The sequence below is a fragment of the Simochromis diagramma genome, unplaced genomic scaffold, assembly GCF_900408965.1.
Source record: "Simochromis diagramma unplaced genomic scaffold, fSimDia1.1 OVJJ01000585.1, whole genome shotgun sequence".
NCBI classification, from domain to species: domain Eukaryota; kingdom Metazoa; phylum Chordata; class Actinopteri; order Cichliformes; family Cichlidae; genus Simochromis; species Simochromis diagramma.
Genome location: NW_024387398.1, coordinates 1052245 through 1076609, shown reverse-complemented (window position 1 = coordinate 1076609; position 24365 = coordinate 1052245). Strand labels below are relative to the sequence as shown.

General features: G+C 43.2%; 2 protein-coding genes across 4 annotated transcripts; one reads left to right on the top strand and one right to left on the bottom strand.

The window, feature by feature from the left end:
- Window positions 1-2827: 2827 nt before the first annotated feature.
- Window positions 2828-16459, bottom strand: rnf103 (ring finger protein 103). 3 transcript variants are annotated; one of them, XM_040010126.1, is made up of 8 exons: window positions 16109-16459; window positions 15818-16003; window positions 11993-12141; window positions 9508-9623; window positions 7434-7856; window positions 7210-7342; window positions 6279-6365; window positions 2828-5287 (listed from the first exon to the last, which is right to left on the bottom strand). In XM_040010126.1, exons 2-8 carry the CDS (start codon window positions 15948-15950, stop codon window positions 4316-4318), a joined length of 2013 nt encoding a protein of 670 aa, XP_039866060.1. In that variant the 5' UTR covers window positions 15951-16003; window positions 16109-16459; the 3' UTR covers window positions 2828-4315. The 3 variants fall into 3 exon arrangements, with proteins under 3 accessions (XP_039866060.1, XP_039866061.1, XP_039866059.1); XM_040010127.1 differs by having other exon boundaries at window positions 16115-16459; XM_040010125.1 differs by having other exon boundaries at window positions 15818-16459.
- Window positions 16460-19821: 3362 nt separating this feature from the next.
- LOC120720558 lies at window positions 19822-22905 on the top strand. Its single transcript, XM_040010283.1, has 6 exons — window positions 19822-20635; window positions 20757-20828; window positions 20928-21046; window positions 21130-21190; window positions 21280-21374; window positions 21810-22905. The coding sequence occupies exons 1-6, from the start codon at window positions 20600-20602 to the stop codon at window positions 22903-22905; spliced, it is 1479 nt and encodes a 492-aa protein (XP_039866217.1). The 5' UTR covers window positions 19822-20599.
- The last annotated feature ends 1460 nt before the right edge of the window (window positions 22906-24365 follow it).

Below are 24365 nucleotides of genomic sequence, written 5' to 3'. Positions count from 1 at the left end.
ATTTTTATCAGTACTTAAAATAATAAACTGTCTTTTCTTGTACTTTAATTGTACTGTTTTTATTTGTTACTATTGTATTAAAATACTCTTAAACCAACCATTCAAAACTAAAAGAAAATACAGTGACAGTATATCCAGAGAGGATCCACCGTGGCACGCAAACAAACCCCACAAAGCGAGGCTTCGTTAAACATTTAAAACATTTGTGCCACAATATCGAAACAACATCTCCACAGTGACACCTGCTCGCCAATTTGGCTATTGCCACGTGTCGATAATGCTATTCTGCGAAAAAGTGTGGCAGACAACAAAGCTACTTATAATACCAGACTGTCAGTAATGGTGATCTGCACATCTGTTGGCTAAATCCTTGTACAAACAATGCAAGAAAAAGATTGAGACTGTTAAAGACAGCAGGCTTTGATTGTCATAAACTGTGCTTCAACAAACTGATCCCTCTGTCTACATCCGTGCTGCTGAGCAACCACTGAACCACGAAGAAGCTCCTTTATCCTCCTGTGGATGTTTTATCGTGTAACACCGGCAGGATGTTAGAGTGAGGATGTGATGCAGCAAATAACATTTTTTGTTGAAAGTAGACAACATTTTTTACGAATGTGTGTATAAGAAATAGAAGAGGTGGTATCAAAAATATAATTCAGTAATTACAAATGATTCTGCTTCATAAAAAATGGAATCCTGGCACCTCGCAATGTCTCAAAGCAGCAGGTATGTCCCAGCTGGGGTGAAGCACACCAAAACCTTGTTCAGTCGTAGCCATGTGATCTGGATGTTTTAAACCACGCTTCTGACCAGTGTTTCGAAGCAACCAAGCTTCAGAAGCAGTGTCGAAACGTCTGTTCCCATCCCTAACATTATCCACAAACGTTAGAAACATGGAACAGTGGTGAACCTTCACAGGAGTGGCTGGCAGACCAAAATTACCCAAGAGAAGACTAATCCAAGAGGTCACCCCAGAACAACATGTAAAGAACTGCAGGCCTCAGTTAAGGTCAAAGTTAAGGTCAGAGTTCATGGGTGGAAATGGCCCGCATAAAGGTTTTCTCGGTTTTGCCAGAACACATCTTGATGATCCCCAAGAATGAGAAATGCACAACGTTTGTCCAGAAGTATAATCAGATATGGGGCAAGCACAGAAGCAGCCAGGATCAGGTCAGCTGACAATCTGCTTAGATTCTTTATGTTCTCTATGTCTTTTTATTCAGATGTGGAAACAAGTGTTACGAATGCTTTGAGGGAAATCATGTATATTTAAGCTTTCTGAAGGTTAAAAACTGCCCTGTGTGTGCTTTTTTATGTGAGTTCTTCAATCCTTTAATCTCTGCAGTGGAGGTTCGGGTTATATTGATAACAACATCAGCACAACTACCAGTCACAGTAACTACTTTTATCAGATATACAGCAGGTTCAAAAGTACCAGAGACCATTAACATTATTTCCTGCATGATGTAAAATAACAAGCATCTGTTCTAATGTCATTGGTGTAAAAGAGGAATGTGGGAGCTGCAGGCTAGTTTATCAAATCTGCAAAGTTTTGGGGGTCAAACAAGAAACAATATCAATATGGTGACTACAAAGGCACGAGGTTGTGAACAAGTAAAAATGCAAGTCTCGTTAAGTCTTTTAGGGCTTGTCGCTACCAGCTTGGAAAGTGTAGACACTGTAATTTTTGTAAAAATAGCTCTTTCTGTGTTTGGGTGATGGCTTGAACAGGGCTCTGTGAGATGTTTTCATAACCTGACCCTGCTTTAAACTTCTCCACATTTTCATCCCCGACATCTCAGATGGGTTCCTTGGTCTTCAAAGTTCTGTTTGACAGTCTCGGGTGCTTGGTATTGAGTATTACTTCTCCTGTCTCATCAGACTTGTTCCCTTCTGTTTTCCTTGGTGTCCTATAGTGGTTAGGGCAATCGTGGCAATCGTGGCTCAAGAGTTGGCAGTTCGTCTCTGTCAGTCTGCCCCGGGGCAGCTGTGGCTACACCTGTAGCTGCCTCCACCAGTGTGTGAATGTGAGAGTGAATGAATAGTGGAATTGTAAAGTGCTTTGAGGGTTTTGAAAAGCGCTGTATAAATGCCATTATTATTATTATTGTCAGTATTTATCCCTGTGTTCTCCATTCAGTTGTCTTCCTCTTTTATTGTGTCCATTGCTTCCTGTCACTCGTGTCGTTTACTTTCTTTGCCTCGACACGTCCATCGTTTCCAGCCGTGTGTCCCACCTCATGTCTCTCCTCCTGTTTCCAGTCTGTATTTATTGTCACGTGTTAAGTGAAAAGTAACATTAGTGAACTTAGGAACGACTGGAACGAGCAAAATAAATGGATCTTCAATAGGAGAAAGGAATGTTAGAATAAGGAATATTTTTGATCAGAATGGTAGAATTTAATTTCATTGCAGCTTTTCTACATTTGTGTTTATTACATTAACCTTGTTGAATTTGCACAGAACTGTTCACTAATTTCTAAAGTGATTTTTAAATCATTTTTGAATGTGATGCATTCACTGTACTCGTCATACATATTATATTCAATTAACCAGGATGAATTAGAGCATAACTGTACTTTAACATCAAAGGAATATTGCAGTGGCTTGAGATGAAACCTGACACACTTAGAGCAGGTGAGCCAGAGCAGGGGTATGTACGTGACCATTGACCATCAGTTAGTTTCACCTGTGTTTTTGTTACCAGCTGCAAAAAGTTTAGCTGGTTTTAACCACACACACACACACACACACACACACGCTTCTGCAACCACATGCAAGTTTGGTATTGATTAACTACATCAAATAACCACTGAGAGATGAATAACGTTAATCTTTTAATTACAATACAATATTTGCCAGGGAAACCCTGCATCCATCCATGTGGATGGACGTACCATCCACCCACAGACTGTTGCAGACCTATAGCGCCCACCGTGGTGCAGCAGCTAAAACTAGCAGGACAATAATGTTGTTTGATGGGAAAAACTGCTCAGGTCAAAGCACTGAGCATGTTAGGAAAAAAATATTAGGCAGATAGTTTGGGTTCAGTTGATCAGGGCATACCTGTGATAACATATTTAGATCATACAAAACAGAATTCTTTAAGACGGATAGTCTAAAAACTCCCAGACAATGTAGCTGTTGTGGTCCCATAACAGGGGGTCTCGTCTTGCTCTTAGTTGGTAAAAGCTGAAACTATCTGTCCTGGGTGGGACTGTGCACAGCTGGTACTGCTTACTCTGATCATAGGCGCAGCCATCAGGTTAGTGGTGTTGCTTGAGTGTTCTTAGAGTGGATGTAAGATGGTGTGATCACCCACACAGTTTACTCCAAACATGACTCGTCTCTGAAGCATGCAACGAACCTTATTTTAGCTCTCGCACATATGAACCCCAATTTTGTGACATTTGCTTTGGTTTAGTCTTCAGAGACCACAAAGAAAATCAAGGTAAACAATAGTGACGAAGTCTAGAACTGGTCACACTTTACTGCTACTCTGAATCAGCTTACAAACACCAAAGCCTCATTTTCAGGTGACCAGTTCAAAGGGCTCCAGTCAGAGTCAGTCCTGTCGCCCTGCATGCACATCAACAGCTGTTCACTGTGTGAGACCTCTGACCATAATCTGTGTTGGTGAAATATTGCAACAGACAGGAGACAAAGTTTAATCTGAATAATTCCAGATGTTTCTTGGGGAAAACGGTCAGAGTTACAGGAAAGTGCTTCTCAGCAATTATATCCAATTAATTTATTTGAATTCTACTCCTCTCCTATGGTGACCAGTGTGCAGGAGACAAAGCCATTTCATTTCATACAGTTCAGGACAAAATGCAAACACAAAGCAAAGGCCTTCTTTGCTGCAGGTGCAGATGACACAGGACGAAGCACAGAGTCTACATAGATTTCTGTACAAATGTCTTCTGATGCATTCAGCTTATCGTCCTGACAGAAATCCAGCTGGTAGCGTTATTGGGGCGATTACATTTTCTCTCAGACTGACAACATCCAAACTTTAAGAATGACAAAGCAAAATTAAAAATGTTTTCACTGCACTACATTGTTTATTGTGGCTACACACATGGTTACTGTGAGAGTCAACGTCCCGTCTAGATAAGAAGCATTGTAGCTGGGCTTTGACAGCCCAGCTCATCAACAGGAATGGAAGCAAAGATTACTAATGGCTCATAATAACGCCGCCCTAATCACGCTTACCGACCACGTTTCCTTCTTAATTGTTCTTGATGGTTAGAGAGTCTGAAGAGACACGAAGAGGAGAAACTGTCACCATCGATAGCTGAAGGCCATCTCATCAGTCCTGCACTGTGTTGTCAGTAGAACTACTCTGAGCAGCCCTCTGCTGTTTCTTTTTGTAGCTGGGCCAGCGACATACTGGACAGCAGTGTCTGCCTGCTGCCAACCATACCACAATGCACTGCTGGTGGAAGGCGTGGCCACAGGGGAGCCCCATCAGTACCTCCTCGCTCACAAAGGTCTCCAGACAAACCACACATTCTGAACACTGAAGCATGTCACAGGGCCACATTGACCAATCACAGTGTTGATGGTTAGAAACACAGTCAGACACGACGCAGTTATCCTTCACCGCCCTGTCAGCTGACAGCGAGCTTCCATTCCCGGATGATTCAGCAGCACACGCACACGGACGGCCGCCGCTGGCGTCCACGTCGTCGCACGCAGGAAGCTGTGAGTTGAAGTTCACACTACATAGTGATCTCTTGTGGCTGCTGCTACCATGTGGAGGTTCCTTCCTCTCTTTGTCTGAATGTTGACTACGTGTTTCTTCATCCGCCTTTTCACAAGAGGCCTCCGACCCGGACTGACCAGCTGCTCTGAGCCTCCAGGTCGGCAGCGTTTTGATGTAATCCATGTTTACTAATGGACGAAGCCACAGATCAGGAAAAGCCAAATGCTCAAATAAGAAGTTAGGATCATCTTCCCACTCTGAGTGGTCAGACGGAAACTGCTGTAGTGATGCAATTGGATGGAGCAGGTAGGAAGTGTACCAGTCCCACAGACTGGCCAGCCACTCCAGGTTTGTACGGCTGTCTTCTTGGCTCCTGGTACCACAGCGCCGTTTCTTCTCAAAGTAGTCGACGAGCAGGCCGTGGGCTAGGTAGGTAGACAGGAAGAGAGCTGGGTGGGATGAGTAGAAGGTCCAGTCAGCTCTCACTAGGCTGGCTAGTGTAGTGGTGTCAGCATAACGCAGCAGCTTCAGACTGTAGCCGTGCAGAAGGTCCAGATAGGGCAGCTGAAGGAGAGCCTGGAGAGCGTGAGCAGGCAGGGATTAGTGACAATTATTAACAGTTTTACTCAGTAAAACAGAACATGCAGTCTGTTGTTACATACTGTCAGAACAGTTTGGATTCTCTCTGATACGAATGCAGTAAAGTGCGACACACAGCCCTGGTTACTGTGGAGTAACTGCACTGTACTTGATTCACTGCCATGAAGGCTAACCAGGGCAAATGTTCCGTGATGTCCTGGTGGATGTAAAACTGGGCACCGTGCAGGCCTGCAGGCCACATCCAGGCCTTTGGTTGGAACGACAGGTAAAGGTCCGGTTCATCCACCAACATTCTCCAGGAAACGCCCACAGTGGACGGCTGTTTATTGTGATTTTGTGGAAAATCGTAATTTTGTCGCTTTTAATTTGAAAGTCCCTCCTATTTTTTAAATTTATGTAAGTAATATGTGTGCAAATCAATGCAGCTTAACTGCAAATGCACTGGAACAGATGTTTTAGAGATTTAAGTTGGCTAACCATTAAAAGTGAAAACTCACTCACTTTAAGTCGCCCTGAACAGCACATTACATTGTAGTACAATAATCCAAGCATTTATAAATCTATTTATAAGAAGAAAATCAGAAAAGTTTCTAAACATTTTAGTGTTTCCACTAAAATGGAAACACTAAAATGTTTAGAAACTGTTAGCATAAAGTACGAGAGGCCTCCTCCTGCGGACACGAAGCACGCTCCCTGTGCCCGTCCAAATATTCATTTCAATCAGTATTAAAATGGATTTTCAGTATTTTTGTATTAATGACTTTTAATAAATGTTTAATAAATCACAGAAGATTTGCCTTAAATCTAGATGACTGCTAAAAACCACTTTTTTAAAATTATGTAAATAAATTGTTATTGTTTAGCTCTCGTTCAGTCTTTTTTTCTTTACTGCAGCAAATGAAAGTAAAATGCTTAAGACAAGAAAAACGTCAGGCGTGAGGACTGAGTGGTGCCGATGATTCCCTACCAGAACTGGCAGCCAGGAAACCAGCAGTATGGAGTTGTAGGTCCCAAGTGTTCGGATCAGAACTACAAATCGTTTCACAGTTGCTCCCTGAAAGCATGTTAATGATTCACATCAGAATTTCAGAACAGCACTACATGACCTGGAAGCTAGAAGACCAAAGACAATGCAACAAAACCCAAACACAGAAGGAAAGAAAGTAACATCAGGTTTGGAGATGTTGCAGTAAGACCTGAAGAGAGCTGTTCAGTCAGGATATCTTACAGTGACGTACAGGTCTGTAACAGGACTGAAGATGCACCAGACAAGTGGCCAGGGATCGGCCAATCAGCATCACGTATAACCGAGCTGGTCCTTTGCATGCACGTACATGGACAACATGCATGCTTACTAACAGCTAAAATACTCCAGGTAAAGACAGGCGCATGGCAGTTTTTCAGTTAATTCCCTGTGCATCTCTGTAGTACTAGAAAACTTTTTTATTTGTTTCAATGACAGAAGAACTGTAACTTAATGCAATGTGGGGAAACCTGTAAAGCTGAATAATTTCTTTTATTATGAAAATAAAATTGTGGATTGAAGAAAAGTTGATTGTGTATGCTGTCTGAAATCATTTGTAGGAAGAAAATCAGACTTGACAGTAATAACAATAATATTGGCAGGAAGAAGAAAGAAAAGGACAACTGATGCATTTCTGGGAGAAACTTCCTGTTCCTGCGCAGGTCTATGAAGCAGCACAGACAGCATGTGTAGTTAGGCTGTGCTAATGTAACTGTAGCTAGAAGCATCAAAGCTGTCAGATGAATGTAGCGCACGAACAAGTAAACTTCGAGTCGAGTAGAACATAGTAAATGTAAAGTAAAAACACAAAGTAGAGAGTAGATGCTTTTTGTCCCCTTTCACCTCTACGACTAAGGAAGACTGAAACAGTGACCTGTGTAATGAAGAGGTCCATCCAGGCCAGCAAGTTGATGAGGACCAAACTGAAGACAAACAGATCGTTGACCTCTGGTTGGACCGAACGCAGGAAAGTATCCATGGCAGCGAGGGACAGGAACTCCCCGGTGCTTTGGGGACGAAACACAGACTGCAGTTTAATTTCTTTACATAAAAAACGTGTTTTTAAAAAAATCAGACATCTTCATTAACAGTCATCACCTGTTGCCATAGTGATATATGCCCTCAGGCATCTTAAGGATGTAGGCGGGGCTGTGTGTCACACCAATCTCTGATAGGCTGCTATAGTTACCCCAACGACGCACATCCACAAAGATGAACTCGATCCTGCCGGTGAACTTAACAGACAGCGAGGAGAAAAAGGCCGGCGGCTGGGCCAGGCGGGCAAACAGAAACATTTTCAGTGGATGAGCTGGGTCAGAACGCCACTCCTCCACCAGCTGCTCAGAATGATGCAGGGTTTTGATTCGATGAGCCACATGTGAGGTCATCCAGCGGAAGATCTGCTCAGTTTCAACCCGACTCCCTTTGTACTCTTTAAGCATGACTTTGCCCTTTGATGCTGAAGTCTGGGGAACCGACATGATCAGGGTGGAGCGCTGCCAGCCACGCTTGATGCACGACCTAGCACACAGAAGACATAACCAACAGTGATCCACAGCATGTAAAGAGCATGACAGCAGGTCAAATCTACATGCAGTTTCATCTGTCCCACTGGAACCGCTCAGCTTTATGGCCCCATATAAAGCCACTGCTGCTCCACGACATACCAGCGCTGTTATACAGTACGTCGTAGTTGTGCTGCTGTGTGGCAGAGGGTGTGTGTCTGAACATGTAGTGGACTGCATCCAGTCCCTGTAGTCAGAGTGGGTTTGCCAACAGCACATGTCACACATCACAAAGACCGTGACAGCAACATTTCATCTCTGAGTGGTTCTTCTGACAGCAAAGAACTTCAGCTTGTTTTAGTTTAGCTGTCCAATCAGACCCTGTCCTTCAAACTAGGAAACATTGATCATGTCCTGGTTTGTGCAAAAAAAGGATGAAGTGGCTTTGAGAGGTCAATGAAACTAAAACAGCTTTTCATGTCAGGTGGTTCCACATCAAAATAAATGCTCCTCGTGACCAAGCTGGTGGCACAGTGAATCTTTGCTGTTGGAGAACATCTCCAACTGAAGGTGAGCAAACACTGCTGATTTCACGCTGTCTGCTGGGAGTTTCCCAGCATACAATCAGTCCGAATCCATCTGTGCCACCGAGCACAACTCTGCGACATGTCCTCCTGCAGTACAGGACTCACGTCAGCCGGTTGTCAACCTGTGAACATCTGATTGTGCTCCACAGCTGCTGAGCACCTGCTGCAGTCAAACCGCCGTCCTGTGGAGGAATTCCTGTTTCAGATGTGTCAGGTTCTGCCTGGACTCTGTTAGTAGTTTATATGAATAATTATATAAATTTGTATTTGTTTAATGTGAATTTTTGTAAACCTGCATCAACAGAGTAACAGTATTTATTTATTTTAGGCAATCATCGTATTATCTCAAACAGATCTCAGCCTCCTGGTAGATACACCTGAGGCATCCATTGTTGCCTCGTTCACAACACTTTCAGAAAACCTGACCCAAGTGCTCTGAGGCAACTGTTGTTGTGACGTGGTGAATGGTAAATGGACCGATTCTTATATCGAGCTTTTCTGCTCTCCTGGAGGACTCAAAGCGCTCTATACAACACGCCACATTCACCCATTCACACAAGCACTGTCTTCTAAGTTTCTTAGTGCTTCCTAACTACCTTTCACACACACTGACACTCCGATGGATGCATCCGAGAGCAACTTGGGGTTAGTTAGTTAGCCCAAGGATACTTGACATGCAGACTGGAGCCAGTAGATGACCTGCTCTACCTCCTGAGCTACAGCCGCCCCACCACGTGGCACTATATGAATAAAAATGAATGAAACTCAACTGACCTCTGACCTTGAGGTTGAGGTCACTGAAATTCAAACTCATCTATGATTTTCAACACCGTGTGTTATCGCCATATTGTCACTATTGTGGCATGGTAGTTGCTTTGAAGATGGTCACTGGCTGGAAGTCACAGACCTGGTCCTAGACCTGGTCCCAGTCTTCAAAGCAACCACTTCAAAGACTGCAGGATCACTGCACAGGGTCGCGGTGCAGCCTTCCACCATGTTCTTTCCTAGTGTGACTGTCAGATTGTGTAACTGTTGTTCAACTTCCGTAGTGTCTCTTTCTGTGGAGTAACAGCATATCACCTGTAGTCATTGGAGCAGTTGAAGGTTCCAGTTCTGATACCAAACTGGGACACCTTCTGTACCATCTTCCCCCAGTTGGACTGGCTGAGCAGAGCTTCCCGGTCCTGAGCAATGACCTGCCGTCACACACAGGGACATGATACGGTCACATTGGTAGTGCTGGACAATCAGCTTTTAATATGATTTGCAGATTAAACCCACTTTATTACAAAAGGCTTCCATGTTCCAGTGAGACTGTCACTGTGGGCGAACCGACGTCGCTTCTTTTGTCTCTTTGCACCAGCTTTGTTGTGACAGTGCAGCCATTTCCCATGCATTTACTTTGATTTATGCCACAGCTGCCCTAAACTCCCAGTATGGGTAATTACTAAAATAGTTTACACCAGCAAGCACAAGTTCAGTTCTAGAATTACAATATTTTTAATGCTAAAATATTATTATTGTTATTGCTAAAATTTCAAACTTCCTGTTTTACAAAAAAAGCAGCAGAAAAATAGTAAAGCACATTAGTTTTGATTAGCATGCCAAATAATACTTGTTTACTTGAATTTCCTAAAGAACTTAATTTCAGTGCAGGGATGTGAACGTTTACATCCACCAGCAGTGGAGCTCCGTCAGTGGAGCTGCAGCAGTGGAGCTCCGCCAGTGGAGCGTGCATGCAGCTTTGGATGTACAAACTTTTATTCAGTTTGTTAGCTGACTAACATACACACACTTAGACTGACTGCAAATATATATTTTTGCTTTGAAACAAGTTTTTGCCAGATTTTGAAAACATTTCGTGGCGAGGGCGTGGCAGGGGCGTGGTCTCTGGCTCCGCTGCAGTGGAGGGGTGGTGCAGCGGGCTCGAGGGGCAGCTGCTGCTACTCTGTAATCATATTTTGTATCACCTAATATTTTTGATTCATTTCATTTTTCATTCTGATAGACCTACTGAGTAAATATTAAATACATTTGATTATTTTCAAATACATTTCCTATTTTGAGACAACTGGACAACAGGTGAAGAACTGGAGGACTGCCCACAGAGGCGGAGATCAGAGTTATTGAAATATTTGTTGAGTAATCGAATAATGAAAGAAAATTAGCAGATTAGTCAACTACCAAAACAATCTCCAGCTGCTGCTTGTTTGTGGATCTCTCCTTTCAATCTTGTCTTCAGTAACTCAACATTATTCTTCATTAGGGTGACCGACTTGTCCACTGAAGAACATTTCTTTGCCTGCAGAAAGTCTTGGGTTGCTTTTGCAGTACACTTTGAGTTATGAAGCTCTGAACGGACACAGTGACTTTTAGCTGTCAAACAGATGTGCTCATATTAGACTAAAGAATAATTATGCTATGCTATGTGGAAGTCATGGTCACCTCAGTAACTGCGAGGCTTCCAGGTCCTGTGGCAGCAAAAGAAGATTTCTCTGATGTCACTTGTGAGTAATTATAACTACACCCAACTACACCCTGAGTCTTTCCATAGCTGGATCGATGTTAGAACAGGTCACCCAGATCAGACTACTTGGTGTCACCATAAATCACCACCTCTCATGGTCTCAGCATAAAGACTGTTGTTAAGAACATGGGGCAGGGCGTCGCTGATCTTTCTACATCACTTCTTCTGTCATGAAGGATGTTATTAACGCACTAGTATTATTGTTCAATCATCTGGTCAGCAGCGTGTGAGACAGACCTCAACAGACTTCGGTTAGTCCAGAATAAGGCGACCACATTAGTGTTAAGATGTTCATACTATACCAGCATCGATCAAATGCAGAATAAACCTTCCAGTACAAGCTAAATTACACCATGGCTTACTTGGACTTCCAGATAAGATACACAATTATGCTACACGACTGCAGTGCAGTAACTCCTCGAGCCAAAGGTCAGTTTTGAAAAACTCTGTTATATTCGGAGCATCTTTAAAGTGGAATAAACAGCCTTACACAATGAGAGAACTAGCTGCTACTGCTAATTTAAAAACATAAAAGCCTATTCACAGTTTTTAATTATTGTAAACATTGTAAGAGGCCAATGTTGTGCCTCAGTGTTATTGATGTTTACATGCTTACATCCTCACTGTGGATGTAAGAGCTAAATGATGAGGATATTTTTGCATCTACTTTATTGTGTAATGTTTTATTAGCTTATACTTGATGGCTCGGGCCCCTGGAAGACTAGCAACCACTACCGTGGAAGCTAATGGGGTTCCTTATATATAAATATATAAATAAGCCCTTTCTCATAGGCAGCAGCAGTTAATTCTTTACTAATGCATTTCCTCCTTTGCTTTACATTAATACCCCCGAAAGCTCCAGACCGACAAACTACCCGTATGTTTGCTTTAATGGAGGTGGTCACACTTTCTAAAGATTAATTCATCAAACGCATTTGAGCAGCAACACCCGGCTGCTGCTGCTTGTAAGTTTCTTTTTTTTTTTTTGGACACTTAATCATTCACCACTGACAGGTTTAACAGAGAATGTGCTTTTACCTGAACTAACCAGATCCCATCTTTAGTGTCCTCTACTAATTCATAGAAGTGCACCTCTCCACTGAAGTGTGTGGTGCTGGAGCCGTCGGCCTCTGTCTGCTCCTTCTGCTTCTTTATGGCCGAGTACAGCTCCCCCTGTGTCAGCTCTCCTGTGACAGAGCAAAGTGCAGCAGCTTTTAAAGAGCACTGATACTTGACATCCATGCAGCAGTGGTCTACGTACAGGCAAAGACTACATACACACACACACACTGCGCAAAGTTCTTGAACCACCTCATGTTTGTTTTTGTTTCACATCCAAGGCCAGGACAGTTAAAGTGGTCTTGAGTACAAACATTTTTCACTCTTCAGTCCAGTTTTTGTACGCAACCACTTTCAAAGGAAGTTGTTTTTTTCCTCCTTCTTTGATAAGCCACATAACGCTGACCTACGAATCAAACAGAAATAAGGGACCTAAATCAAAGGATGAACCGGTGTTGTGCCAGTCATATAACGAAATGAACAGTATCTATAAATTTCTCCCTCTCATACTATTTAAAAAAATAAAAAAACAAACCCTAATTCTTCATCCTGCGTCTTTATTCTTCGAGCGTGTCCTGTGCAGTATCTTTGCTGTTCCTAGGACTGTGCTCTTGATCTCTCATGTCATTCCTGGGATCTGCTGGAGCCACCTGCCCAGGTATGGAGAACTCCGCCCGAGTGCTCCGATGACCACGGAGGTCACTGTCGCCTTCAGCTTCCACGTCTTTCTTGTATTGATGCCAGAGGCTTCAAACAGTTATATTGTTCCAGCAGGGCATCTTGAGGTGCCTTTTGTTGTGATTTGGCGCTATACAAATAAAACTGAAATTGCATCTGACAGCCGGCAGGTGTTGATTGGTTGGATCTTGTCTTCCCGTTCAGCCGACTCCTCAGGACTCGTCTCTGCAGGTGTTTGGTGGTTGCAGCTTTCCTAACAGCCTCTTCATGGTTCCCATCTGACTGTGGGACTCCAAGTATTACAGCTACATTCTCTGCCTGCAATGTGCAATCCCCTCAGTTCTGATCACCTTCCCCCTGTATGTTACATCCTCCTACACGTCTCCAGTCCGAATGACAGGCCAATGTTATTGCTGTTATTGATCTTAGTGGATCAGTGAGCTGATCTCTCATTCACTCCTAGCATGCAGCTCGATGTCATCCATGTACAGGAGGTGGCAACGTGTGCCGTTCACTTGAGGCTGGTCTATAGTGCTGTTTGCCACATCCCACTGATGTCCTGATGATGCCACTTCATCAGCCATTGCTATTAAGTGCAGGATTTACAAAGGAGATGACCCCCACTGCTGTTCTGCATTACTGGCTACAGAACAGAGCAACTGTTATCCACCTCCTGTACATGGATGACATCGAGCTGCATGCTAGGTGTGAATGAGAGATCAGCTCACTGATCCACTAAGATCAATAACAGCAATAACACTGGCCTGTCATTCGGACTCCTATTGATCGTGTACATTTTTAAGCATTCCACTGCTGCGGTCTAAGCATTGTTATGTGTTGCATCCTTGTCCCATGTGCCCTTCCAGTCTCAGTGGAGCTGTCCTCATATTGTTCCCCTAACACTGAGCAGAAAAGCTGGTTTATTCTCCTGGACTCTATATCTCTGGTATACTGGACTCTTCAGGAGGTTAGCAGTTTCCAAAGCCTCAGACATGGGCACACTTTTCTTCATCACACTTTTCTCCAGTTCCGATAGTTGGCTACCTGACATCCTAGCTTCCCTTTGTCATAGACAAGGTACAACACAAACGCTATCTCCAGCTGCAATACAAGTGACTCCTTCCAGATGTTGGAACGCTGAGCTACTGTTGTGAAGAGTGCAGTCCAAGGAACAGCAAAGACACACACACTGGAGGCCACCAACGCAGTGTAAGTGGCTGACAAAAAAATCCTACCGATGACTGATTGAATTTTATAAAGCTGGAAAATCAAAATCTACCCAAGGGACTGTATCAGCAGTGTTCAAACTAAGACCTGAAAAATTAAGGATTCAGTTGAAACCAGGTAGCAAAACAAAAATTACAGCCACAACTTCCAGAAAAAGTGTTTAGGATGCAAAGAAAACTCCACAAATAACTTCAGCTGGCAAACAGGCAGGACTCGAAGAAAAAACGTCATTTGGGTCGTTTCTGTTATTATGATTTTAAACGAGCAAACACATCAAATTGTTAATGTCAGGAACCACCGATCCAGTCCACACCGGCAAAGAAATTCAACTACAGCTACAGACATGGAGTCATCACACCAACTGAGATCAATCAATTAGAAGACAATCCTGCCCCTTAGTGCAAACTCATATTAGCTGCTTCAGTCCCCAGTGATGGCCTATCAGAACCTGTTCCAATACCAAGATGTCCAAGAAACATCTACAACAGGTCAGATCAATGCGCTCTCGCAGGACACTCACAACCTTATTGGTGGAAAACATAAGAACAGATTTGGTTACAGAAACATTTCAAAACGAATTAATTTCTCATTATTACACATAATTCATGATCATCTACAGTTTGATTCTTCGCACGTGTGGATGAGTTACGACGGACAATAGCACCTTTACAAATATATTTACTTAGAAAACAGGTGACATGTTCGATACTTGTTCTCACACACACACACACACACACACACACACACACACACACACACACACACACACACACAGTGGCATCACTGGCATTCATCTCCTCCTGCGGGCAGCTTGTTATCCCAGCAGGGTATCTGATGGCTGATAGGGAACATGTACTGATGAGCTGAATCTTATGCCTTTCAGCACCTGTCCCATCTACTTGACGTATTTGACTATGGTTGACCTTTGTGTATCTTCTTCATGGTTCTCATTGGCCCATGGGATACTCAGGCCCTGGTAGCGGTCCTCTATGCTATTCTGCCTTGGTGCAACTCCATCTCTTTAGTCTGGATGACTTTCCCTCTCTTTGCAAACATTTGGCCACACTTATCCAGTTTGAATGGCATCCTGGTATCCTGGCTGTAGATCCTGGTGAGGCTGACCGGTGAGTCGATATCTCGCTCCTGGCATACACATTGATGCCATCCATGTAGTGGAGGTGGCTGATGGTCACTCAGCAGCTGAATCTGTGTCCACCCTGAGCTGACTGAATGGTTGAGGCTTATGCAGAACAGGAGTGGGGACAATGCATCACACTGGTATATTTCACAGCTGATGGTAATGTGTGGGGTTGTCTTGGAGTTGGCCTTCAGTGTTGTCTTCCACAGTCCCCCTGACTTCCTCATCAATGTTTTTAGCACATTATCACCCTTGTTTAATGCCAGGCTCTGGAGTATCCATGTGTGGGGCATTAGATTCGTGTAGTCATCCAGACAGTGCTCAGGCTGGTTGACCCTGTCTTAAGAGCCCCTGTTTATCAACCCTGAGCTGATGCTTTGGCCTGTGGTGCCATTTACGTCTTTCAGAGCCGTTTTAATGTATTGACTCGTCTGCCTACCCAGCTTGGTTATTACAATGCCTGAGAAAAGCTTCCATGTTGTGGAGAAGCAATCGTTTGATGGTGCCGTACCCTTGTGAGGACCCTTCATGGCGAGCCCTGCCCTCTCTATCAGAACCGTTCGCTTCTTTGCAGTTTCAAAGTCCTGAACTTGAGAAACACACACACACGCACACACATAGAAAATAACAACAAAGCAGACATTTTTGGAGATTCAACTGAGAAACGTTTATGCTTTCAGACTTTAGTGGTGCTCAGATAAATAAGACAGCAGCTCATGAACCCACTAATGATGAAGGCTGTGTGATGCCTCTGGCTTTACCTGATTTCTCTACCAGCTCGCTCACATCCTTCTTCTCGACCAGCCCGGAGTATCCCAGCCCTCGACACTCCAGGATGGTCTTTAACTTCTTGTAACTGAGAGTAACCGGATCCACGAGCTGCGTAGCGAACATACCAGTCTCATACCAAACTACTGCCTCAAAAATCCTCGCCAACGTAAACAACACTATGAAATATAAGAGCAAGAAGAACAGTTTCAACCACATCTTACGGCTGAGCGAAAGCGCCAAGAGAAGGTCTGCGAGAGGCTGCGATCAGCAGACAGGCTTACACACACATCTGCAGCAGACACGGGCACACAAACGTCTCTAATTACAGCTGGGAAGACCCCCTCACTTGTTCCTCCAACTGTTTACCGTGCTAACGGTGACAGCTCAGCACTTAGCTTAGCATCGCAGGTAGGCCTCTGCTGTAACAAAACTAAGCGTCTTTAGCTCTTCGTCGCCACTGCAGCAGCTTCCGCTGACAGTCAGCCCCGTATGAGCCTGGATGCTAACACCGTGCTTCACATTCTCTGGGTTACAAATCGCCAGTAATGACGAGTGTGATCGTTATTGTTTCTGTCTCCGATCAGCTGTGTGCACGGAGAAGATGGCGTCATATCCTGTTCCACTTGACGCTTGTAATACCCCCCTTCTCCACACACACACACACACACACACACAGAGTAATGAAACTGTCAAAGTGTAAATAGACAAAAGTTCAATCAAATATCTTAACTAGAGAAATGTGCATTTCCTGCGAAAATGCTGCGTGAATGCTGTAAGGCTGCAGCTGTCTGCTGAAAATAGCTGAAGAAGCTGAAGTCAGCATTTGAAAAGCAGCTAAACTTGTAATCGTTTCGCTCAAGCACAACAACTTAGCACAAATGTAACAACTTGGCAGAAATGGTTCAACACAGCAGAAGTATTGTAATTCAGCAGAAATGTTAATAATTAGCACAAACATAGCAACTTGGAAGACGTGGTGTAACAGTGTAACTTAATGTACAGTAGTATAATAGTATAACTTAGTAGAAATGTAACACAGTAGCAGAAATAGTATAATTTAGAGAAGTAATAACTGAAGCAGAAAGGTTGGAAAAGCAAAAAGTTTCCTCCAAACTATTTGTTGTTCAGCTGTGAAGAACTGGCAGAAACATTAGAAAAGCAAGGAACAGCCAGCAGGTACACAAGGCCAAAATGACATGCCTAACAATGTTTACAAATATGGACACACACACACACACACGCACACACACACACACGTACACACACACACACACACGCACACGTACACACACACACACACACGCACACACGTACACACACACACACACACACACAAACACACACAGGACAGCCCATGCTCTGTGTGTGTGTCTGTGTGTGTCTGTGTGTGTGTGTGTGCGTGTGTGCGCGTCTGTGTGTGCGCGTCTGTGTGTGTGTGTGTGTGTGTATGCCAGTCAGCCAGTCTGAATCTGCTCAATTTTAATCCACCAATGAAATGCTGCCCTCAAAGAATAAAAATTGGGTCTCACGCAAACACACACGTACACACGTACACACACACACACACACGCACACGTACACACACACACACACGCACACACGTACACACGTACACACACACACACACGCACACAAAACTGAAAATATTCAGTTTTTTTCATTTGAGATTCTTGAGTTTCGACATTTAAAACACATGATTCCACCTTCCTGTGATTTAAAGAATTTGAGCTGTTACAGTTTTTTCTGGTGGCTTGAGCACATTTTTTGTAACTATTGGCTATTTTTGCAAAACTACACACAAATAAGAAAACTCTTCACCCAATCAGCAAAACATTGTAGTTTTCTTGTAAAAGCGAACAACCCTTAACTTAACTGCTTAACTCTCCACACCTTTGTAAAAATGGTATTTTTGTGTCCAACAGTTAACACAAGCCATCACATTAATAAGCACACAATGCACCAACTGCACACTGATGGTATGAATGAAAAACACATCTGGCTTTTGCTTTCTCTGTGCACAATAGGCCATGTCAGTTTGAGCTCATACTTCTGTCATAGATCCGTAAGCATAGAGGGATCCAAACTTCAAGTACTGCTGTTTATTCACACACATCAAAACAAACACAAGTGTTTATTTCCAAGTATAGGATTATTTGTAATCTCTATATTGACTCTATGGGTTTCTTGGTCTGCAGTGAACATGCTTCCTCTGCCCCAGCATCTGCTCGTCCAGCAATTCTGTAAAGTTACAATTTCAGTATTTTTACATCTATGGTATTGTTGTGTTTCTCATTGGCATACGGCAGTGCTACAGATCTTAGTGCAAAGTGACTGTGCTCACCGACTCTCATTTCAAAATGTCCTTATGATGCTTGCTACAGTGTAGCGGCTCGAGTTAGGCTGGACCCGTTGGCCAGCTTCCCTCAGGGTCACTCCACGGTTGATTACATGGTCCACTATTGTAGCTCTGATGTCATCAGCAATTCTATTTCTTACTCTTCTTACCCTTCCTCTCCCCCCTCCTCGTCCTCCTCTCCCCCCTCCTCGTCCTCTCCCCCCTCCTCGTCCTCCTCTCCCCCCTCCTCGTCCTCCTCTTGCTCCTCCTCGTCCTTGTCGTCCTCTTCATCCTACTACTTCACCTCCACGTCCTCTTCCTCGGCCTCCTCTACTTCTCACTCTTCCTGCTCCCTCCATTGTACTCCACACACAGAGCTTACCTGTATTATAGTGCTTAGGCTGATTGCAAAGTGAACTAATTATCTAAAAAGGTTTTCACATGAGGCAGTGTGCCAGACAGTTGGCAAAATAGTGTAAATAATGGCCGTAAATGTGTATAGTTTTGCTAGGAGTGCGTTGATCATTTGGAAATTGAGTGTAAAGCAGTGAGTTGTGTTTACAGTTCTGCAAAGAGAGTGCTGTGCAGTGGATTGTAGCTACAGGTTTGCAAAGTGTGTGTTACAAAATGGCAAACTGAGTGCAAAGCAGTGTTTGTGCTTTTAGTTTTGCAAACTCAGTGAGTGGTTTTGCTATAAATAATAATAGTTTTAGGAATTGTGCTGTAAGAATCACAGTTAGGGTTTAAGCATTCAGAAAAAACTGTAATAAACGCACACGCATGCGTCTTCAGCATTACTGGGTTTCTGCAGCTCCTGGTTTCCTGTTTAATACATTCACACAAGCAATCAAACGCTATGAATCGTTCCACAATGTTTGCAGTCACTTTGTAAAAGTTGTAAAAAGGCAGTCACAGATCAGCACTATAACATTTTGACAATAAATTGTATTTGAATAAAACTGTTGCCTGTAGCCTAAATATGTCTCTGTACCTGAATAGAACTAAAGATTTTTCTCGTGGGGTTAATGACACGTCTACCAACTATTTCATGTCCACATTACTGCTGAGAGTTACTCCAAAAACTTCCTTTAGTGGCTCTTCATCAGAATATTTACTTAGTTGTTGACATGAAAATCAGTCATTGTGTATTTTGAACACCTAAACTTCAGTGCGATGCCATTATCCTGCCAAACAACATCAAAGTCTCTAAAAAGGTAAGTATGGAGCAGCATCCTTTTTATGGAAGAGGAAGGAAAAGTCATGTTTATTATTATTCTCATATTACACAGACGGTGCTGACTGAACAGGCTCAGGCTGAAGCAGTGCAGATCCTGGCCTATTTTCAAGTACCATTAAAGTTCTCACGTGTATAAATCTCTCCATTAGATGTCAGTAGACGGCAGATTGCAGTCAGTGCAGTCACTTTTCTTATCCCTCCTGACTCAAGAGCATAAAGCGATCTACGTTAGCTCGGGGAATTCTGACGGTCGTTCAGTAAATCTTTGTTTAATCTCTTTATTTGCTTTTTGGAGAAGTGAAGGTACAAAAACCTCGTCAAGCAAATTTGCTTTGGTGGACAGAAAACAGCCGTTGTAGACTGTTTGGGGTTACCTTTTATAAGTATTGAATTTTCAAAAGTGAAGTCAGTTCTTCTGACCAGGTTCAGACCAGGATGAACACAAGTATGATACTGAACCCACTAGAGAACTGGTCCCAGCTGTGGGTTCACCTCCTCCTGCTGAACTCATAGGACAGACTGTAATGTAGCATCACGTTCATCGGTCACTCCTGACCTCCTGTGAAGCATGACCAATGTGTAATTAATGACTTCATTATTTGGGGTATTATTGCTATAAAAATAATATTAATAGTATTATTATTATTGTGCTTTAGGCTGCACTGATAACGCAGAGGTCTCTTCTTCCTCTGGGCTGTTTAAAGGGCCAGTTTATCCAAAGCTGTGTATATACCAGCTGCTGTCAGGCTTCAGATGTCTGCATTAGTCCACAGTCCACTGTTTGTAAGCCATTGCTTTACTGCAAAAGTTCCCATCTACTGTAAAGAAATGGAGATAAGCAGGCACATAATATGAAAAGGCATGCTGTAGCTGACTTTGTCTTTTCTGATCCATCGGTTTGTGTGGCTCTTTCCACAGGAGGGACCTAACCCACACTTTATTTACTTATATGATAAGTTTAGTGGAGTGTAGTGCAAAATACACAGTGTTTACTTTTAATTTAACAACATGAAGCTGCATCAAGTTTCCATGGTGACTGCTCAAGAAATTCTGCATTCATAAATAAACATCAGACTGTCAAAAGAGCTCATCTGTGCGAGACCACCGAGCTGAGAGCATTTTCAGGTCCAGATCCCCCCGTACGCCTTCGTTGAGAGCAGTTAAAGTTTTTCTTCCTGACTTTGATTTGAAAACGTCGAAATGGAATCAAGTCAAGGAATCTATAAACCTATCAGGGTAGGTGACGTTTTTGCTTTTACTGCATTTCAGTAATTTGAAGAATTTGATGTCGTTTTAAAAGTTGACAAACTGAGAATCCTTTTAAGTAACAATGACTAAATTGCTATTTCTTTGACAGGTGTTGTTCAACACACCGATTTATGAAACAGCTGTAAAGATCTGCTGGTATCTTCCGGGCTACAGGACTCAGGTTAGACCCAGATTCATGCAAACCAAAGCTGACAGAAAATATCAGGTCATTTCTGAGGACCTGAGAGTGGTGGTGATTAAATGTCTCCTTTACTTTTAGATTGCGATTATGACGGAGTTTCTCAGACTTCAGCAGGAAGATCTAATTCCACCGAACCTCACTGCTGAAGATCTGAGAGATCTTTTGGTGGAGAAGAGCAGGGAGACACTCAGAGAGCAGTGAGTTACTGTCACACCTGAAAGTCTGTTTGTGATGACGTGTAAGTGCTGAGAGAAAACCTCTGCTTTGCTTTCTTTTGAAGGCTGTGGGAGTTTGAGTTAGAGGATTTTGACGAAGAGGAAGCCAAACCTCTTCTAAGGCTGGTAAGACGAGAAAACCCACAAGACTTTTTTTCATTATGTGCACATAACCTTTAAACATAAGCGCACTGTAAATGTGTTTTCTGTTTCAGGTGTGGGCGGTGAACGTCAGCAATAAAATGAGGGACGTTGAATTTGAAGCCAGGATGCTTCTTCAGTTCCCAGAGGCCGTACCTCCTAAATTTCAGTGAGTCACATGTAACATACAGTTATTAACCCTGTAAGACCCAACCCATCAAAAAGCAGCCAGAAAATTCAGATTCTTTGGAACTGAGATGTTTATTAACCCTTTAAACAAAAGCCACAAATTAGTTCTTTGCTATGTCATGTTGTGTATGATTTACTTTTATTGTGTATTTATTTTTTGTATCACATTTGATACACTGGGTGTTTTTGGCAACTTTTTGTTAACGACAATGTTAACTTTAGACTAAAAAAGAGTTTTGTCCACAACATTTAGAAATTATAGCAAGTATTGATCATGTTGATGAGATCGAGGTCTCAGAAACTCATGTATGATACAAAGGCGGTTACAGGGTTAACAGTCCAGCTACAGTGTTTCAATATTTAAGTGATGCTTTGAATATGTTTAACAGATAACTCTTATCATGTTTTTCTACAGAGCACCTAAACTCCTCCGCGTGGTGAAGGATTACGTTGAAATCCTGAAAAAGAAGCAGCAGGAACAGCATAACAGCAAACTGCTCACCGCGCAGGAGGTAGTGATCGAGGTAGTTCCCCGCGTTCTCCAGGGCTTCTGGGAGCTTCCTCCTCGTCCCCTCCTAAACATGGCCTCCCAGAGTCTAAGTATCCTCTCCACCAGTGTCACCAAGGCCACTTTAGATCGTGTCTCCAGGAGTCTCACGGCGATGGAAACACAGGCCGTCTTCACCCGCTCTATCCGAGACGATATGGTCGACAGCATCCTGACGGAGATCAGACAGAAATTTCCTGAAGAAATTCTGTCTATCAAAGTTGCAAACTTTGCACCCGTGTTGCTGAAGACCATTGCTGATGTAGCAAGGATCCGGATATGTGACATCTTTGAGCCCCCTTCAAGTCCTGATGTGAAGAGCACAAATGGAGAGCGCTCCTCTGACGGCCTTTCAATGGCAAATGTTCCACCAGCCGAAGGAGCTCTGTCAGAGAGTGTGCCAGAGCCCGACGTTCCCCGTGAGGAACTTCTTTCTGAAAGGGCATCCAGTCTGAGTACTCGAGACCTTACGATCGAAGGAGCTCTGTCAGAGAGTGTTCCAGAGCCCGACGTTCCCCGTGAGGAGCTTCTTTCTGAAAGGGCATCCAGTCTGAGTACTCGAGACCTTACGATCAAAGGAGCTCTGTCAGAGAGTGTGCCAGAGCCCGACGTTCCCTGTGAGGAGCTTCTTTCTGAAAGGGCATCCAGTCTGAGTACTCGAGACCTTACGATCGAAGGAGCTCTGTCAGAAAGTGTTCCAGAGCCCGACGTTCCCTGTGAGGAACCCTATGGCGAGTCCAAATCCTGTGTTGAAGGCGAAGATCATAAGATCAAAGGATCTTGTTCGGAAATTGGGCCGGTTCCTGATGTTCCCTTTGAGGAACCTTCTCCTGAACCTGAAGCCAGCATGAAGTCCAAAGACCAGTCAGATCAACAAGAAGAAAAAGGGCTTCTTCAAAAGACTGAGAAGTCTGTTCTGCTGCTGTTGCAGACCAAAAGTCACCGACTGACACTGAAGCTGTGACCCAGTGTTGGTGTTGCAGTAACTCTAAATATGTAAATATGTTCCTTGATGATTGTTGTTCATGTTTTTGGGGGTTTCTTTAGTTTTCAGTGGGCTGGGTGTTTTTTCTCCTCCGTGTTCTTTACTTGATTCTTGTTCATAGTTCCTGATTTGTTTTCCTAGTTCTTTTTTCTTAGTTTTTAAGTTTCTTGAGTCCACCTGAGTTTCCAGCAATAAAAGCTGCCGATTCAAGTTTCATTCCACGTAAGAGTCCTGTGTTTGGGTCCTGCTACCTGCCTGTCACAGCACACCATGACAGAAACTTTATAAACTCATTCATATTTCTACACGAGTCTCCAGCTATGTTAAAGATTTTTTTCTTTCAAACATTTGTAAGAATCTCTTATGGTTCTCAAAATACTTCCACAAGTCCAGTAAGTGTAGTGCAGTAACATATTGTTGGTATTATTTTTCATTATTATTTTTAATACAATTATTTATTATTTTTAATGCACTTTGAACTGAAACTGGTATATAAAATGTACTTCCTGTAGAAAATGCAGTGTGAATGCTAATAGCTGAATAGTTTGAGTTGAATTTTTATAATTGCTGAAATCTTTGGTGAAAAACATGTTACAGTTTTTGCCCGTTGCTTGAACACATTTTGCAAAACGTCGCTCATTGTGCCAAAACTCTAAACACAAGTAAACATGACACAACAAAATATACCATTCACATCTGTGCCAAACTGAAACTCTGCTGTCAAAACCTAACATTCCTCTGTCAAAATGTAACTCTGTTGACAAAATGACACATACTTGCATCACATGCAGATCAGATCAGGGGGACACACTAGTCTACTTCATATAAAACACTGCAGTCTTTGATTGTCATTGTTTATTCTGAAGGCATATTTTCAGGAGACACAAACAACCAAAAAAGCAAATAGGCCTACTCAGTATTGTCCACTGCAGCACCATGAATTCAGATCAAGCAAAAAAAACATAATACAGTAATAGAAAAAACACTATACTGTACACACAAAACATCATGACAATTGTGCATACGTGGGCTCATGGATCCCGCCGTCTGTTGGGGTCTGGCCACAGGACCTCATCGACATCGCAAGCAGTGTCTTCTCCCGCTGGGCACCGGGGAAAATATCCTCTTGCATGTCGAAACCATCCATGTATTGCTGTCACCTGAATGTCGCCGCAGGCCTGTTCCATTGCCTGCAGAAGAGGCATGCGGGCATGTGGTTGGCGGTCATATACACGCCATCTCCAAGCCTAAAAAAATCCTCTATAGGGTTTAAAAATGGTGAGTAAGGGGGCAAGTATACCACTTCAAGTTGGTTGTGGTTGGAGAACCAGGCCTGGACCAGAGCAGCCGATGGAAACTGACATGATCCCATATCACCACAAACCTGGGCTGATCTGCTCTGTTCTGTACAACTATATCATGGAGAGCATCTAGAAATG

Excerpts from the sequence above, each read along its gene's own strand:
- rnf103 (XM_040010125.1), bottom strand. The coding sequence starts at position 16,043 with ATGTGGTTGAAACTGTTCTTCTTGCTCTTATATTTCATAGTGTTGTTT. Across the intron at positions 6,366-7,209 it reads TGGACCTCTTCATTACACAG|GGAGCAACTGTGAAACGATT; the intron begins GTCACTGTTTCA and ends ACATGCTTTCAG. Across the intron at positions 5,288-6,278 it reads TTTCCTGGCTGCCAGTTCTG|GCTCTCCTTCAGCTGCCCTA; the intron begins GTAGGGAATCAT and ends CACGCTCTCCAG.
- LOC120720558 (XM_040010283.1), top strand. The coding sequence starts at position 20,600 with ATGGAATCAAGTCAAGGAATCTATAAACCTATCAGG. Across the intron at positions 20,636-20,756 it reads GAATCTATAAACCTATCAGG|GTGTTGTTCAACACACCGAT; the intron begins GTAGGTGACGTT and ends TTTCTTTGACAG. Across the intron at positions 21,047-21,129 it reads AGGGAGACACTCAGAGAGCA|GCTGTGGGAGTTTGAGTTAG; the intron begins GTGAGTTACTGT and ends TTTCTTTTGAAG.